The sequence below is a fragment of the Rhinolophus sinicus genome, chromosome 3 (assembly GCF_057876585.1).
Source record: "Rhinolophus sinicus isolate RSI-liver-muscle chromosome 3, RSI-T2T, whole genome shotgun sequence".
Taxonomy (NCBI): Eukaryota; Metazoa; Chordata; class Mammalia; order Chiroptera; family Rhinolophidae; genus Rhinolophus; species Rhinolophus sinicus.
Window position 1 is genome coordinate 4843064 of NC_142503.1, and position 19761 is coordinate 4862824.

The 19761-nt window shown below is 40.0% G+C and overlaps 1 protein-coding gene across 1 annotated transcript in view; it reads left to right on the plus strand.

Annotated features, from left to right (window-relative positions):
• Positions 1-19761, plus strand: part of ADCY2 (adenylate cyclase 2) — a 348725-nt gene that overhangs the window by 250619 nt on the left and 78345 nt on the right. The window contains exons 7-13 of the mRNA XM_074329098.2: positions 1089-1216; positions 5992-6150; positions 6976-7108; positions 8447-8623; positions 12594-12637; positions 15402-15482; positions 18790-18859. Coding sequence (XP_074185199.1) covers positions 1089-1216; positions 5992-6150; positions 6976-7108; positions 8447-8623; positions 12594-12637; positions 15402-15482; positions 18790-18859 — 792 coding nt within the window. The remainder of the gene's footprint in view (positions 1-1088; positions 1217-5991; positions 6151-6975; positions 7109-8446; positions 8624-12593; positions 12638-15401; positions 15483-18789; positions 18860-19761) is intronic.

Below are 19761 nucleotides of genomic sequence, written 5' to 3' on the forward strand. Positions count from 1 at the left end.
TTTCTTCCTTTACCAAACAGGAGGAAGAGGTTCAGATTTCTGGGTGCTCACTTTTAGAAAAAGAAGGGTCGAAACTGAATGTCCTGACAATTTGAATTAAAGCCAGGTGTTTTTTGTTGAACTACCTTGTCACATTAGGAAGCGTCATCCCTCTTTTAGCAGGTGGCAGCATAGCTCCAGTGTTCATGTGGTGCTCTCCCTGTGTGATGTCTCAGTGTCCCAAGGTGCCCCTTTTATAAGGACCCCAGTCACATTGGATTAGGACCTGCTCTGCTCCTGGATGAGCACATCTTAATTATTTCCATCTACAGCAACCTTATCTCCAAATAAGGTAACATTCACAGGCACCAGGGTTAGGACTTCACTCCATGGACTTGGGGTGGCCTTGATTCATTGCCCGTCACAGAAGTGCTCACTGGGCTTCCTGCTCCTCTCTGATCATCGTAACAGGACGATGTCCAGGCAACATCAGAATCCGGCCCAGGGTTTAGGCCCCAGAGGCAGCAGGCTTTGGGCATCAGTTCATGCCTCCTAGTTAAATAGCAAGGACTTGGAGAGCATTGCAAACACGCAGACAGCTCAATCCACTGACTGAATACTGTGGAAAGCACACAGCTTTAAGCTGAGGAACATGAAATCATTGCCCACTCAGTATTATTAAAAAAAATAATTAAACCACTTTATTGAGGTATAATTGACATACACAAAGCTGTACATCTTTAGTATATACAACTTAATGAATTTGGAAGTAAATATACACCTTTGGAACTGTCACCACAATTTATACCATAAAGATACAAAAGTTTCCTCTTGCCTCCTTTATTATTATTATTATTATTATTATTATTATTATTATTATATGATTAAAACACAGCATAAGATCTCCCTTCTTAGCAAACTTTTGAGTATTCAATGCAGTACTGTAGACTATAGACACTACGCTACACAGTCTCTAGAAGTTACTTACCCATCCTGCATAACTGAAACTTTGTCCCCTTTGACCAACCTCTCCCCATTTGATATTCTGTAAATTTAGATCATCATGTAAGTGCCTAATGCACCTCAAACTCGGTGATTTCTTCTTCCAGGAGAATGAATGCATGAGAATAAAAATTTTAGGAGACTGCTACTACTGTGTGTCTGGACTCCCGATATCTCTCCCTAACCATGCCAAAAATTGTGTGAAAATGGGACTGGATATGTGTGAGGCTATAAAGTAAGTGTAATGCTTGGTAAGATCTTCTTTAACTGTTTATAATTTGCAGCTGTAATTCTCACTTGCAACTATTTGTATTTTTCTGTCCACGGGCCTTAAATATGTTATTCTGCATTTAAATGGAAAGATGCAGATACCCATTTATTAGTATGGGAGTAACTCCATCCAAAGTAAGACTTCTGTGTTTTGTATTATTATTGTTATTATTATTATTATTAGCCTCAGATTCTTTGGCAAAACTGAGTTATAAATCTATGCAAAAGGACAGCTTTGTTTTTTTCCAAAAAGTGAGTTTTAGAAAGTCAAATGTCTCCTCTGATCTTAAGGAAATGTCTGTACTGTTTCGTGATTTCTGACAAATAATACGGCTACACACAAATTGTATAAAAAGAGAGTAACTTTTACCACCAGGCAGCAATGATATAAAAACCCAGTCCAAAATCTTGTCAAAAATGCTCAGGTCTATGGAGTTAATTTCAGTTTATCTCCCTAGTATGTTTCTGTATTGTATCTGTATTCTCTTTCATTGTAATTCGAGAGATTTCCTCATGTAGAATACTGTCTTATGGTTGACAAGAACAGGACAAAACTATGAGGAACAAAGTTAATTTTCATTACTGGCACCACGATGAATCCTTTAGTAACGAAGGCCCTTTGTAGAAGCTAGAATATTCTTATCAGTGATTGTGCCTCTTCTTTGTTGATTATATGATTGAAAGGTTTTAGTTTGTGGGGTGTCTTGATTGCCTGTTTTAGTCCAGTGGTCTTACCCTATCCTCTACGTATTTTTGGTCTAATCAGGATATGAAGTAGGTGGTGGATGTTCTGTTTCCTTGTCTCAGGGTTAGAGCAGATGGGGCTCTAAGTGAGAAAGCAACAGGTCAGGCAGTCAGTGTGTATGTTTGTCATGCGCTAAGATGGACAAAAATGTGGTGTCTGGGAAGAATAATGAAGCCCCCTACAGTCTCAAATGAGTTCAGGAGACCTAAGTGTTCTAGAATCACTAGCTGAGTAGCAATGGCCACAGGCCACTGGGAAGATCAGGGAATGGGAGGCAAATGAATAAAGTGAAAACGAAGAAGGATTCCGGATGGGGGGTAGTTAGTGTGGCCTCAGCTTCCCACATGAAATACGTTGTGTGGGAAATAGCTGTGTCCTACTTGTTTCTTCTCATAAATAAATCATTTGTGTTTCCTGATACGTGAAAAATAGGTTTTGTTTATTTCTAACGTAATGAACTATTGCCAACACTAGATGTAAGTGAATACCATCAGTGGAACTAATAGGTTTACTTAAATTTATAACCTGCCCCTGGAGGCAAGCTCTGTGTTGGTTTCAAACAAGGGGTGAAGTGAATTCTATTAAGGGAAGGCATTTTCTCTTGATTTCCTTTTCAAATTAATGTGGGAAAGATTTTCAGAAAGGACAAGTTTACTTATGGTGTGCATCAGTAACATCGGGTTAAACAATCCACACGTTTCCTGAGGCTTGACTTCTGCTTTTGCACCAACTGCTTTCTAGTTCAGTTATGTTTACCTTATTCCAATGTGTTGAAGAGCTTTTAGGAGAAAGAATCCGTTCCATCCACCTGTGTGTTATCAGTTCATCAGTAATCTTTTTCTGTTACATTTTTATGGTGGTAAAATATACATCACATAAATATTGCCCTTTCAACCCTTTCTCCGTTACAATTCAGTGGTGTTAAGTACATTCAAAATGTTGTGCCACCATCACCACTGTCACTGTCCCCAACAGAAACTCCACTAAACAATAACTCCCCCTTCCCTTCCCCAGCCCCTGGTAGCTTCTCTTCTACTTTCAGCCTCCATGACTTTGCCTGTCCTAGTTATTTCGTATAAGTGGAATCATATAATATTTATCTTTTATGTTTTCAAGCTTCATGTACTCTGTGGCATGTGTCAGTGATTCTTTCCTTTCCATAGTGGGATAGTATTCTCTTGTATGGATATATCACATTTGATTTATCCATTCATCATAGATGCATAAGTAATATGTGTCCAGAATCTCAGTAATTTAAGCAGACTTGAGGAAACTTTCCAGAACTCTTGCTTATAACTGCACCTAAGTTTCAAATATTAATGGCCATGTGTCCCTGTGACCTGCCACTCATTGACCATACTCTCCCTCTGTTATACAGCACCTGTTTGGCTCACACACAGTTGACGAAATATCAATCATAGATTGTTTTATTACACCCCCAATAAAGGGTAGGGAATCTCAACAAATTTCAGGAATTCTTTGTTCTCTCTCACATGCAAGGACAAGCAGTTTCATTCCCATTTATTAAACCGTAAGATGAGGATGAATACAGGAATTTTAATCTTTTTAAGGTGGTGAGAAGAAGGTGCACACTTAGCACGTGGCATTTTGCCAGATCATCTCAGGTTTTTCATAGGAACCAGCAACATGGGTCCAGGAATGTTTGCCTGTGGTATTTCTTCCATGTTTGGACCTCCACACGATTCAGAGACTCAGTCCCTGTTTGCTATAACACCACTGCAGAAGCACGTCAGCTGCAGTTTTGGATGGTTCCCAATGCTTAGAGAATTTTTTTTTGTTTCTGTCCTGACATTTGTTAGTCTGTCTCAGGAAGACAGACAGCACTTGACATCTCTTCTGCTCCTTTTAAAGGCAAATGTAAACTGTAAACTGTTCTTAATCCAGGAGGTAATATTCAGGCCCGTGAATTTATGAGTCATTAAGGGTCCTCTTAATCTAGAAAGTTCATCTGTTATTCTTGTAAGATTTAAGCAATTACGTCCACATTTTTGTATAGGTCACACAGATTGCACCTACATGCATTAAAACATTGGGTAAGTCAACTCATTTGAACCCTTCATCAACTAATTTTTCTACAAAAGGCACAAAGGACATGGAGATTGTTTTAAAGAGTCAAATCATCAACCAGTCAGTTCTGTCAAAGTGGCCACTGGAGAGTGCCTCGTCCTCCCTTTTCACCCCCTCCTGGCTCTCTGCTGACCATATTTTGGTACAGAAATACTATGTGGTTGGAACTGTTCTCTCTCAGCAACATAAAATCTTAAGAACAGTTATGGGTTTTATAACACATTATTCAGAATCTCATCTCCCAAAGACACAAACAAAGTAAACCCTTCAAAAATGACCTAGGTCAAGTGATAAACTTGTATCGACGTGTCTACGTTGCCCCAGGTCCTGAACCCACTGATGGGTATCCAGACCATGTTGACAAGGTCCGCGTCTTCATGGGGCTGGCACTCTGAGAGCAGATGTGGGCACAGATGGGCAGTGCCCACTGCACAGGATGGTTGGAGCACCTAGGAAGGGTGCTGGCATGAACCTGGAAGGAGAGACCAGAAAGCCTTCCTGGATGAGATCATGCCTGAACCACGGATGGAAGAATGATGCAAACTGGCCACGTGACACCCCGGCCCTGTCAGCAAAGGGAGGCTCAGGGGAGTGGGGAGCAGAGAGAGGAGCCGTCATGAGCAAAGGCTTGGCAGTGAGGACCATCCCGGGCCTGGGCAGCCATAGCACTCATTGCCCGTGGAGGGCAGAGTGGCGGGGCACGTCTCCTATGTCCTGTTGATGTTCTGGCTCATTCTGTGGGTGGGAATGAAGGGTTTGAGTGCATAGTGCCAAATAGGTTGTTGTCTTTGGGGGGAAAAACATAAAAGGAAGACAGATAGAGGGGCGGTGGAGGGGACGGGTGAGGAGGGGAAGGAAACACCTTTCTACATTTTTTTCTTTGGGAAGCTATTTATTTTTACATGGTGGGTCTGTTTCTTTTTATCATTTTTAGCATACCCAAATGACGTTGTTTTATTATTTAAGCATGGCAGCCATGCCTGCGTCATTTTCAGCAGTTTCAGGTTCGTTTGACTGCAGGCCACACCTGGCAACCCTTCCCCCTTGCCGAGCTGCAGGCAGTGTCATGGTTTCCTTCACACAGCCTCTGGGGGATGATTCTCCACGGAACCACGGACGCCTTCCTGTATACTTCTTCTGCAATAATATTTTAATTGATAAATGTACTTAGCCAGCAGAAATAAATAAGCATGGCGAAGCACTGCCATTTTCCCTTAAGGCAAGTTCTTCACTTGTCTCTGTTAATGAGTTGGCAACAGGGTCCTAACGTATTTTTTAAATGATTTTTTTTAATTAGTTTCTTTTTAATGACACTTTATGCATTATTAAAGCTTCTTAAACAGTATTGTTTTTTCTCTTTTTGTTAAAAAATGTACACAATTGAAAAGCTTTAATCTCATGGTTATGTTTTTTAATCCTATTCTGGCTAAAGTCATTATTAAGCTCGCAGATAAGCTGTATTGTCTCATCAGCAGAAAATATTCATGGGGGACATACATTGTGCTAAACGCTAGAACTGCACATGGCAGCTGAGACCCTTTCTGACAATACAAGGCAATGCCCCGTGAGTCTAGTATGAAAATTCAGGGTAGCTGTCAGCATGTGATAGGTGATTGATACACATCAGGTGAAAGAGAAAAAGCTACAGACCAAATGCTGCCTCATCGCCATGGTTTGGCCCGATGTGGCATTACTACCCAGAGCACTGAAGCTTAGGTCTAGTCTGGGAATAACCAGAAAGAAAAACCCTTTCTACTGTCTCAGTTCAGTAATGGCTACAGGTGGATCCTGATAATATTTCCAACAGTGTGAGAAATTCTGAGTGATGAAATGCCCTGAAAACTGGCCAACAGTGAAAGGAACGAGAGGCTGTTCCTGGATGGTGATGTAACTTTCCTTGTCTTTAGGAAAGTGAGGGATGCGACGGGAGTTGACATCAACATGCGTGTAGGAGTGCATTCTGGGAATGTCCTGTGTGGTGTGATTGGTCTGCAGAAGTGGCAGTACGATGTGTGGTCACATGACGTTACCTTGGCCAATCACATGGAAGCTGGAGGGGTTCCCGGGTAAGGATGTTGGAATTCTCTCTCTAAGTTGGCTACATGGTTAGAAAGGACAGGTCAGCAGGTTAATAACTGACTGCTCAGTGTTGGATGTTTTCTATGGCTGCCATTAGTAGCATGTGACTCATGCCCTATGCCTCTTACATTAATTAAATAAACATGACCTGTCAAGTCCCAATTTCACCACCCTGATGACCCATGGTCAAAGACTAGAGATATCAGATCCCAAATTACAGACTTTGCTTATTTGCAAATTTATGCGTGTAGATATAAGGTGTTTGCACTGCAGTGTAGATAAGGCATTTCTCAATTATGGGTGACCTCTGAAACCAGTATTATTAAAATCAGTAAACTGTGTCATCCATCTCTGGTTAGAAGAGCATATTTCAGACAACAGAATTTGGGGACAAGTAATAGAATTTGGAGAAGGCATGAGAGCAAACACTGAGAAATAAAACCCATAGTTTTATACTTTTCTAAGGTCAGCACCCTTCCTAACATGCCTCTGGCATGTGTTTCAAAAAATATCCTCACACACAAAAATTTGACCTAATCAAGCTTTATTTGCTGTTATTCACCACACCCACGATGCAGGTTTCTGTGAGCACAGAGAAGCTCCAGACAGGAGTAGATCATGACTCTAGAAGCATCTTTCTGAAACAGGTTGATAAAGTATAAACCTCATTCACAGTCCATTTTACCAAGAACATACAGACTTTTCTTCATTTGGAGGAGAAGAAATTATTTCTGAAATCACAAATAAACAGAAAATCTACCTTCATAGATGTCCTTATATATCTTGATTGTGGTTTTAAAATGGAATTTCAGACGTGTTCACATTTCTTCTGTCACACTGGAACACTTGAATGGCGCTTATAAAGTAGAGGAAGGAGACGGTGACATCAGGGACCCATATTTAAAGCAGCACCTGGTGAAAACCTACTTTGTAATCAACCCCAAGGTCAGTATTCTAGACTCTGTAATTAGCCTGTGGCTGCTGTGATTAAAAGGCAGAGGGGCAAATTACTGTATAGATAAGTGTTTTTAGTTAACAATCAGTGTCCTTCTTTGCTAGTCTTACCACTAAAATTACTTTAAATGCATATGGCATTTTACTGATGGAACATGTTTTGTAATAATGAATTTAAATCTATTTATTAAAGAAACAATTAAAATAATTGCTCTGAATGACCAAGTTGTATATGTTGTTCAATGTATATGTTAGTTCATGATGCTTCTAGGCCAGCCTAGCAGTTGGGAAATTAAATAAAGAGAAAATATTTTGCTTAGTCCTTCAGATGACAAATATCTAATGAGATGAAATACGATGAACAAATAAGAGAAAGGAAAAGTGGGAATTTCTAAAAGATTAACAACTAAATATCACACGTACCTTTGTGTGAGGACGTCTGTGCAGACGTGCCTACCTTCCGTGCAATAAAACAAACCTCTGTTGCCTGTGAGACCGTCCCACCCATCCAGACAGTTAGGCCCTGGCTCCTCTGTTCACACCACATGTTGGCCAGAGCGACGGGCCTTAGCGCTCTCATCTCTTTGAGCCTTTCTCAAATTCCTGCCAAGTGAGCATTATTGCTAATTACAGATTGTGAACCCAAAGCTCTGAGGGGTTATGTAGCTTCCCCCCAAATCACACAGCTGGTACATGGTGCAGACATGAGCAGGAAACACCCCGGAGCTGTCAAAAGCAATACCACAAACTCAACAGGGTCATGTGTGTGAACCAGAAATGCCACGTTCACCTTTGCAGACAGACTTCCAGCTCACTTGACAATTGATCTGCAGACAGATGTGTGAGAGGAGGGAGAGCTGTGGGGTGACGGGAGGTGGGAGGTGGTGCGCTGGGGAAAAGGCGAAAGCAAAAGTAAGTATACAGAGCATTGTGTTCAGGCAAAGAGCACCAAACTGTGGATAGGAAAGGCCATCTAGCATCAGAAAACAGCTCCGATCACTTCTCCTGTCATATTAAGGAAACACGACCATCAAGAAAAAGCTGAGACAGATCAATATGTCTGTTTAAAAATTTACTTTATAAAAATTCTCTTTGAATGGCTATTTTTTTCCTATGTTTAAATGACAGGTAACTTTCACTACCTGGAAAAAAAATGCACTCAGCTTGTAGCACTGAATACCAGTAGCACTGAAGGAATGAGGGCCCAAGGCAGAAGCCATGGAGAGTGAAGGGGGTGGCCTTAGAGGAAACTTCTTGAAGGGCTGGAGCAGGAAGTGAAGGTGGGCACCTATGGCACACTAAGTGCGATACTTTGTTTCTCACCCCAAGGGAGAGCGCCGGAGTCCACAGCACCTCTTCAGACCGCGCCACACCCTGGATGGAGCGAAGATGAGGGCCTCTGTGCGCATGACCCGGTACCTGGAGTCCTGGGGGGCAGCCAAGCCCTTTGCACACCTGCACCACAGAGACAGCATGACCACGGAGAATGGCAAGATCAGCACCACGGTACGCCCTTTCCCCGCCCCCTACCCCTGGTCCCAGCCTCCCTCCTGCCCTCCCCCCCCTCCCCTGCGCCCCACACCTTAATGCTGGATAAAAGCAGGTTCCCTAAACCAGTAGGCATCACCTGCCAAAAATACGTTCTGTATGGAATGAAGCAAGCTTTCCATCTCTGGATTCTCCTCCCACAGGCTCCTTACAAACAGCTCTCAGGGCATGAGTGGTCGCCAACCCCGCATGGCGAAGGGTTTGAACCTTGCGTTACAACTTTGTAACCCAAGACTGTTACAACTGACAGTAGCAACTGAACACAACTGAACTTGTTTTGAATCGAAGTTTGTTTCTGGTGTTGTGTGTTTGCTATCTGACGTCGAAAGCCTGAGCGTCTTAGTAAAAGAACCAGTGAAGGCGTGGTGTCCTGGGAGTGTGGGTAGCAGCATCCTTAGGCCTGTCTCTTCATCCGCCCTGGTCAGGTGGCGTGGGTGGCGCTGAGCGTCCTGTTGTTGCGGTTATTCATTTACATCACTTCAACCTCGGACAGAGAATCAAGTCCCAGAGCTGCTTACCGCAGAGATATTTTCAATAAGATGGCTGATGCAGATAGAAAGTAGAAAGATCTGTATGTAGGAGGAGAGAAAAGTAAATGTAATTACACACTTCGAATAATCCCCAAGGTACCGTTAGATTTTAAAACAATCGAAGAATAAATTTCATGTAGAATTGCATTAACTGTATGAGGGATGGAGCGGAGGTAATTCTCACGTGCTGAGGAGAAGAAGCATCCCTGTTTGTCAGGTAACAGTGAACATCCCCCAGCACGTCACAGCGACACGCCCAAGCACAACAGGTAGGGCTCAGCACTGTAGTTTGACTTGGTTGTATCTCTCTTCTCAACTTCCCTTGTTCTTTTTCAACTAAAAAGTAAACACGACTTGATAAAAGACCATGACCCATCAGTCATCAAGGGAGACCACGCGGACAAGTCCTGGAGCGGTGTGCATTCTACGGGGAGGAGAGAGGACATACAGTAGTAGGACACAGACAAAGGGACAAGGTCATTGTAGGTGCTGCTGAGGGCTATGATGGTCAAATGGAGTGAATACTGTGGCTACTCCGGCTAGGACATCTGGAGAAGACTCAGAGGAAGAGAGGAGGACATTGGGAAAGGAGGTGGCAGAACAATGCATTCAGTGGTTCTGAGATGGAAAGGAACCCGGTGTCTTTGGGAGGCAGAGAGGATGCTGGTGTGTCACCCACAGTGAGCCAAAGGAAGGCATGTGGGTAAGATGCACTAAGATAATTGTGCTTAATTCAGCATAAGTATAAGGGGAGTCATTAGATGATCTTAAGCAAGGGAAGGACATGATACCATGAAAACCCTGGAATAATGGAGTCAGGCGGCAAGGGGCCAAGTGAGAATGATGCCTCTTACACTAGGATTTCAGTAGTGGAAACAATGAGAAGCAAACTCAGGGTCTGATTTGAATGCAGAGCAAATAAGTCTTGGTGATGGAATGGATATGGGCGAAAACGAGGACCAGGGATGAATGCATAAGTTTTCTTTGTTTTTGCTGCACAGCTAGAAGAATGATGTTGCCATTGACTGACATGACAAATACTTGGGGGGAAATCGGGTGATTTAAGATGGAAAAATTAAGACTTTGCTAATCAATATGCCTCTTAGACATCTAAATGCAGCTAGGAAGTGCAAATATAGAGGTCCGGGAAGATGCCCAAGCAGGAGACGTGAATGTGAGAGTGCGTAGGCTGTAGGTGATGTTTGAGGCCGTGGAGCTGGATGAGAGTATCACGGAGAAGAGATCAAAGGAAGAGGCCTGGGGGCATCGGGGGCCTTCCAAACCTTAGAGCCCATTAGAGGGAAAATCATCCTGAGATGCTAGTATTCAGTTGTCAATGAAAGTTGATGCTTCGGAAAAAAATAATAATTTGGATAATTTTCTTCAACACTGTCTGTATTATTAATGCTAATGGCTAATAACCATATTTCTTATTGGAATTTGTTATACACCAGCGATTGGTTGGTTGGTTGGTTTTCAAGAAATAAGCATATGTAAACATGAGAACATGATTTTCTGTGCTGTTTCTTATGTATACCTGAAAAAGGTCGTTTCCAGGTGTTACTGTCGTTCTTGTAGTTATTTATTTCTCATCAGTCTTTGTTGTCCCCAGACTTAACAGTGACTGTCTCCCTTATTATTTCAGCCTGGGGCCCCAGGAAAAATTTGGCCTGAGTTTAATCTGTTGTCATGTTAGTAAAGATGCCTCCAAGAGAGAATCGCAACTGTCTAGTGCTCAAAGCTTCAGGAAGTTGTTTATAAGAGTCAGAGGACCTCTTGAACAAACTCAGTTTTCTTAACTGGCTGGGGGCACCAGTCACAGCTACAGAACCTAGGGACTGCCTTAGCAGCCACTTCCACAGCTTTGACGAAGCCCACCACTGCTGCTTAGCTGTGTCCCTCACCCACTTCCGGAAAGATCCCATTGTCATTCTTGTTGATACATCTCAGTGTGGAACAACTGTCGTTGCCAGGAGTTATTTCTCTTCTCTAATCCCCTATGCTTAGCTCCACTGACTCTTGATTCAACATTGATAAAGCTGGGAATAATGCATTATTTTACTTTATGCAATAAAACGTAGAGTTCAGTTAATTTTTAAGAATGCCTTACTTTTCCTCAGGCTAACTGTATTTCCTCAGCTAACCTTGGGATAAAAGAGCAGACAAAACTTTCTTTGGAGTCACTTGGAGCCACTTTGTCCCCACTTTTGATTTCCCCATAAATATATAAAAGCGCACCTTGTGTTTTTTTTAAGTCTATTATTGAACATTTGGCAGTAGGTCCCACTGATAAACCCTGACCAGCCTGTCCTTCTCATTCCATTTTCAGGAACTACCAGCACTCATGTGTTGATTTCTTCTTTTTGATCAATGAGTCATGTATTCACATACTTAATTAAAAGGTGGTGCCATTTCTTTCTTTTTTTTCCAGTTACAGTTGACATTAAATATTATTTTATATTAATTTCAGGCGTACAGCAGAGTGGTTAGACATTTATATAATTTATGAAATGATCCCCCAGTTAGTCTAGTACCCGCCTGGCACTTTACATAGTTATTACCATATTATTGACTATATTCTCTATGTTGTTTACAATAGCCAAGATATGGAAGCAACCAAAGTGTCCATCAATAGACAAATGGATAAAGAAGAAGTGGTACCTATATACAATAGAATATTACCCAACAATAAAAAAAAAAAAAAATCTTACCATTTGCAACATCATAGACCCAAAGGTATTATGCTAAGTGAAATAAGTTGGGTAGAGAGAGACAAATACCATATGTAGAATCTAAAGAACAAAGAAAACAGAAACAGTCCCATAGATACAGAGAACAAACTGATGGTTGCCAGATGGGAGGGGATTTGGGGAGCTGGGAGAAAAAGGTGAAGGGATTAAGAAGTACAAATTGGTAGTTAGAAAGTAGTCACGGGCTTGGAGCTGTTTTTTAACAGCACAGTTCAGTGATAGGGATTGACGCTAGGTTTTGTGGTTATGTTTCTGTTTTAAAGCACTTTTTTAATATTTGTCTGATACCAAGCACCATTTTTACATGATTGTAAACTGTCTACAGTAACTTTAATAACGATTCTCTACAGGCCAGTGTTTGAAATCACATCTTCAAATATCAGGATGTGAATTTAAAAAATCCGGACAGCCATTCTGATAACTGACAAAATCCAGAGTTTACAGATAACATCAACATTCTAAATATAAACTGAGTTTTAATCTTGTTTCACATTTGTAATTAAGCTCTTTTTCTCCTCATGGGTAATTATATTTTACCTAAACGATACTCTCCAGGATAAAAGAAGAAATATGTAATACATAGCTATCATTGCAACAGTATTTTTAAAGGATGTTTTTAGCAACTAGTAACCTTTTTTTTTTTAATAGGATGTACCAATGGGTCAGCATAATTTTCAAAGTCGCACCTTAAGGTATGGTATATGTTCCACTTTCTAATTTTTAAAAGCTTATTTTGTGTTTATTTCTGAAAGTGATTATCACCAATTATAGCAATTTTGAAGGCTAATTCTTCTAAAAGAGCAGCTCCTTGTGAAAAGTCCTATTAAATTGCTCTGAGCTTCTAAAAATAGGATTATTAGTGTCGTGTTATTAGAATTAACAGAGAAAAAAAGGAAAACAGCACCTAGTAATCACTTTAGAACTTGAAATCATTTTCTTAAAATGACTATTCTTAATATGTAGTAAAAAAATATTTTCTTAAAATGAGCATGTTGAATTATTTTGTCTTGAATCTTGGAGATAAAAGCAAGATAAGTGCAGCCTTTCTGTAGTGCCCAGTCCTCTCAAAAAACGAAAAATAAAAGTTCCCACAAATGTCCCCAGGACCCTTTTGACATCCAGGGTAGAATCACAGGTACCGATCCTTTCCTTTCCCTGTTCCTCAAGCTTTTGAGGTCAGAACTGTATGTTAGTATTGGTTTGGGAATTAAATATTTTTTTTTATTAAAGTCATTAAGATAATTAACTAAAATGCAATTACATCATCTATAAATCCCATTGTGTGTTCACCACCCAGAGTCAGTTCTCCTTCCATCACCGTATATTCAATCCCCCTTACCCTCATCTCCCACCCCCACCCCCACCCCCCTTACCCTCTGGCAACCACTAAACTATTGTCTGTGTCTATGAGTTTCTGTTTCTCATTTGTTTGTCTTGTTCTTTTGTTGTTTTGGTTTATACACACAATGGGATTTATAGATGATGTAATACAGAATTATACACCTGAAATCTATGTAATTTTACTAACAATTGTCACCCCAATAAATTTAAAAAATAAATTAAAAAAGAAAAGAAAATGCAATGTATCCAAGTGTAAAAAATAAACACCATTAGCTAGATCGTTACCTGCAAAACATGGCAAAGAATGCACATTATCCCAGCATCCGTCTAGGGGACTTTGTTTGCTGTAATGCGCTCTAAGTTGTATTTTGTGTAAAATTTGAAATTTTAACATTGAGATGTAATGCACATAGTCCTACATTATAAGGATAATTGGGTTCTCGGGCTTTTGAGGCATTGTGTTTTAAGAGACATGCCAAGTTAAAGAGAACTCCAGCTAATTTTAGAAATAATATTATGGACCCCATAACTTATCTTGCAGAGGGCATGACTCTTCTGGCCAATAAGACGTTAGTATATTTGCAAGCAGCTGGGTTTCACCTTCACGAGACAGAAAGTTCATGGACATCCTTTGACTTTATTCTTGATACTTCTACAATCGATCGGCCCCTCCCTGAACGCCTGCCTCCTGAGTCTGTTCTCTTAAATTACCGTGGGAAATGCCTGTGGACACCCACACTCTGTGGGCAGTGTCTTCTGGAACCAGTGCTACCTGGAAGAGAGGGAGTGTGTGCTGTTATTTGTATCTGAACTGGCACGTGGAACTCCAAAGTCACCCTGACAGCATTCCTCCCAGGTAGACGCTGTGGCTCTATCCTCTCAGAAGGGAAGGAATGGAAGTGCAGGGGTTCAGGGGGACGCCCAGGGTCTGCCGCTGAGGCCAGGATTTGCACCCAGCTCCTCTGTGATGCCACAGCTAGTGTTCCCGGCTGCTATCCTGTCCTGGCTCTCTTGCTAAGAGCCTCCTCCATATCTGTTCCACTTCCCTCTGGGGCGGTTGATATCTGATGGCCCCAAGGCCTCATGGAGAGAGCCCAGGTTTTGAATCAGCCTCACCTGGGCTTCCCTCACATGTCATGGCTTTGTCACATGCCTACCTACTTCATTAAACCTCTCTGAGCTTCCAGCCTGGCCAAGAGTCAGTGTCACATGCTATGGAAGCATCATCTGAGATAGCACACGACCTCTTCCGTGCCTCTGTAGATATAATAGCCCAGACGTGGTCATGGGGCAGGTCAGGGAAGGAGCTCAGGAGAAAGAATGGAGAGGAATTGGAAGGAAAGAGTGGTTGGGGACAGGCAGCAATTGGGAGGCCAACAACGGGTCCCAGAGGCAGGAACAAGGATGGCAAAGTCAGAAATGCTGAAAGTCTGAGGAACAAAACTCTGGTTGACAAATTAAGAACTCCCTGTGCAACTCATTATTATTTCGGCAAAATTTATTTACAAAGCATTTTATGGCTGAATATTCTTTGCTTCTAAGACCAAGTGAGTGAGTGGTCTGCAAATATAAGTGGGGTTTTCTGTCACTAGTGCTTTCAAATGCTGAGGAACATTTACATACATACAGTCAAGCTTTGATATGCCTAAAACTAATACTGTAGTTCTGCAAATTCTTGAATACAGACCAATGAAAACATGAACATGGACTGTTTTGTCAACCACACCAAATTTTGCAGGGGAATTTCCAGAAACTGTGTGTTCTGTCATAAAATCAAGTTTATAAAGGCAACAAGTCAAGGGCTAACGTGTCTCTTAGGACAGAAAGTTCTTTTATCTCAAACACCAAGTAGCTGCCTTTCAGCGTTGCTTTTGATCGCCTGCTAAAATTTCACACTAAGTGAACGGCGAGGCCATATTTTACTGCATCAAAAACTCTGGACAATTCTCTCAATGCAGAGTGGCTACTGTTCATAGACTCATTTCCTTCTCTTTTTTTCTTTGTTTACTCAGTTAACAGAATTGACCAGAGGTTTGTGCATCGTCAAAAAAATGGGCTTAATATTGAGCTTAGTAATAAGATTCTTACACTGTTGTATTTCCTTTTTTCATATAGAACCAAGTCACAAAAGAAAAGATTTGAAGAAGAATTGAATGAAAGAATGATTCAAGCAATTGATGGAATTAATGCACAAAAGTGAGTACCTCCTAATCTTAGATTATCAGTCATCTTGTATTTCAAACACCATTATTTGAAAAGATGATTTCCTGCCTAATAAATACTCTCCAAGTAAATTACTAATAAACAACATGAAATGTAAACATGGAGAGAAAAATGTAGGCAAACGTGTTCAGTAAGTAATATTAAAGATCAACAGGAATTCCATATGGGAAAACCTTGAAGCTGTGTTGTGTGACAGTGTCCATTCAAAATGTGTTTATCCCCCTGCAAAACCAGAGAACCTGGGGATACCTATATTCTAAATTGTGGAAGAAGGGTTTTGAGCATTAGAGTCTGAATTCATGGGGTCAGTAAGAAGAAGACCATTTGGGTATTTTTTTCTTGGGGGGGTGGAGCGGAAAAAATGTTACCCAGCCTGTGAATTCTATGAATGTCCATTCAGTCTGTGAATTGCTGCTGTAGTATTAAGTGGTCCAGGCGATGCAGAGAAAAAACAAATTAGAGAAGGTGGTGGCCTTTGTGGCCTGGACAGAGAATTCCATTCAGCAGCCTTGGAAACCAGCTTAGATGCATGTGTCGTGGCTGAACTCATGGAGGGCAGACGCTGGAGGACTCTGTGTGATGCCTGGCATCCAGTGGACATTCAATAAATGTTTGCTGAATATAATTGTAGTGAAAGCATCAGTAGGTCCAAATGGAAAGCCTTCATGGGAAAGTGTCCATCCTTGCGGAAACCTATTTAACTTTTTTCATGAAAGTTGACGCTTGAAAAATGTAAATGATTTTCACCAAGAACTCTGCCTCCAAAATCAAGTTGTGCATCTTTGCAAAATGTGTACTTCTTCCAGCTTGTTCCTTTTAAGTATTTGTTTTACAATATTTACGAGGCTTCTGAAAGAATCACGTGTGTGTGTGTGTGTGTGTGTGTGTGTGTGTGTGTGTGTCTGTGTAATTTTCTCGGTAGGGCTATAGTTGCAATTCAGATATGTTGGCACATTGAATTAACATCTATGTAGAGCCCCCGAAATTTGGACTGGAAATATGGGGGCCCTGCTAATTAGTGAGGAGCTCATTTTGTTTCCACTTTATAAATTGCACTCTTACTTTATTTCCACGTTTATATATATATATATTATCCAGGAGCATTTTTAAACTAGATCTTCTTTCTCAAAAAAGAAAAAAAATGATTTAATAAGTTACCTGCATACATTATTCAGTTTTCTATTCATACAAATACAGAGTTCTAAAAATTAGTATAGTTAAAATATATCTTAAATATTTTTTGTATCCCTTTTAGATTGACTAACCTTTGATTCCTCCAACTAGTCTCATCAAACAGAACGGTAGCATATTTTTGAAGATAGTACAGTAATAAGAAATACTAAAAATGTTTATTTCCCGGCACCTGAAGATTATACCCTTGAATCTAAAAGTATTGTTGTAGTTCTCACTTTTCATGGTAATCATTGTTGTGCATTTCTGGCCTCTGAGCTTCAGCTGAATGTGCACTGTCTGTATGTGGTTGAGTCTTGTGGGACATTCACGCTCACGGTGTGTGGCCGTGAGAGTCGTCTAGGCACAGGGCTGTCCAGGTAAACCTGGAGATGTCCCTCCTCAGGTTTTCCAGTCTCCTGGCTTAACTTGTCATTATTCCGAATGTGAAACATCAGTGTACATTCAGGGACCCTAGTCTGAAATCAGTAGGTGGCTGTCCTTGCCAGTTACTAGGTGACGTGTGACAGTTCACTGGGCCTTTCTTCCTGGATCTTCAGAAGGCGTCACCCTTTATCTCCCAAGCATATCTCTGGGAGTCCAATTTCAAAGACAGTTGGCCGATGGTTTGGAAAGTACAATATTCACAATTTCCTGTAAATTAATGATTGTTTAAACAAATATAACGTGTTTGGAAAATTTATGTCAAACATAATTTTATATCTAATGCTCTAATATACTGGGGGTGCCAAAAAAATGTATACACATGACTTGTAGTCATCTTTTGTTATTGGTATATATTGAGTATTACAATTTTAACACAGTTTTTTCCTTTCTTAAAATGTGTATACAATTTTTGGTACCATCTGTGTATATATATGCGCATATATATATACATATATATGTATATATATATGTATATATATATGCTCTCACTCCTTATGTGTGGATATATAAATATAGATGTGGACATACGGTCATATACACTTATAGATATATACATATATACATGCATATCCATATATAATTCAGGTTATTATGTTTTTAATTATGAAAATATTTAAGAACAAATTAGGAAAGTAGAAATTTAAATTCCTCACCATAATGACTCAAACCAGTTGGTAGTATATTTCACTGGTACTTATTTGTAGATTTTTCTTGATTTGTACATATCAATTTTTCCTTACTTAGCTTTATTTCATAAAACATTTGTCTATTTCATTGCCATTGTGCTACTGTATCAGACGTTGTGCACCCAGCTTGCTTAGTCCTATGCTTGATGTCGTGTTTAGTGTGTGATTATATACGAGGTTCTAGTGAGAAGTTTTGTCCTTAAGCTCTGTCTCTGTTTCAACTACTTTCCTAAAACAGATTTCTAAGAATCAATCAATGTGTAAGAGTGCATCCTTCCATATCATTTTTACGTATTTTTCAACATCTGAGAGGTGTTTGTGTATTTATGCACATGTGTGTTTTGTTTGTGTCAACATACTGTGTTCACAACATACGGTGTGAACCAATTGCTTATTACATTAGTATTTTCACCCATTTTTTCTGTGTTCAAATATGATTTTTACTTCATAGGAATGAAAAAACAGGACAATGAAAGTATTTCCAGTCAGTGTAAAAGAAACAGAATCTTCTCGCCTAGAACTTGAAGGCACTCTAGTATATGTGCTGCTGAAGCGAGCACACTTGAAGGCACTCTAAATGGGTTGGACGTTCTGTCATGTGCCACTGAGAAAAATGGTGCTTCTTTCTGCACCAAATCCTTCAGGACATGACACTACCATATAATTTCCATAAAACATCAGGGAACACATTTCCTCATGTACTGGAACCCCTCATTATTTAAGTTGGGTAACTTGAGTTTCAATTTAGATGACAGTTGGTTTGTAATATCGAATTTTTCAAGGAAGGCAATGTGTGAATAGGAATATTATATTTGCAGTCCTGTTAGCATTCTCTAGATTCCATTATACATTCTTTTTAAATATTCAATTTTGGACGGTTTACAATAAAGAAAGAAGAATGCAAGTCATTAAAAAACGTACTTCCAGTTGTTTGGTTGGAGGTTTGGTTTTATGATGTCTGTTCTGTATATTGCCAGGCAATGGCTCAAGTCTGAAGACATTCAGAGAATCTCACTGCTTTTCTACAATAAAATACTGGAAAAAGAGGTAAGCTATTTTTTTTTTTTCCTCAAAATCCATCTTTTTTTTTTTTTTTTCTGAAATGTTAGTTTTTAAAAATTCTTTCATGAAATTATACTTGTATTTTTTGCCTGTGACATTTAAGCTGCGTCTAACTATATCAGAATTCTCTCTATCTTTCCCTATGGTCCTCCCATGCATGTATCATTTTACCGTAGTTCTTGTTACCAAGCTTCTGTCTTTCGCTAGTCACCATTCTCAGCACTCCTGAGACTAAATGATATCTAGGACGTGTCTGAGATGGGAGGTAAAGGAAAGGCACATAATCTGAACAAATCCTTCCTAGTAAATTTACAATGACTTTACACAAGTTATTTTAACTTTTTATCAAAAATATGAGATTTACATTGAACATGTTTGGGAGAATTAGAAACCCCAAACTTTTAAGTTTTGTTACGTCTAAATACTTTGACATTATGGCTCCTAAAGTAAGAGCTATTTCAGGCACATTTAATTTTTACATGTCAAACTTAACATGGATTTGCTGAAGTGAACTAAGTGATCATTACAGAAAGTTCAACTCTTCTAGGTCAGCTTTACGCCATTTGCCTTTTGTTTTGTGTTGATCTAGAAAAGGAAGAAGTTAGAGGTAATTTCCGTGATCCAACCATATAATTACAGTCTTTGTTTGAACAAAAGCTATTACATTAATGGCAGCAGTCACAGCACTGGTATTAAAGTTCTGTTGAGAAAATTCAGTTCATTGTTTTATGGAAATTGAGTGGAAAAATCAAATATTAAAAGTACTTCCAAAATTCATCAGGGTTGAATGTTGCAGTTACATCAAAACTTTCTTTTTTATTAGTGGCCAAGAAGATCAACTACTTCTAAGTCAATATATTGACTATAAACGGTTTACCAAATTGATA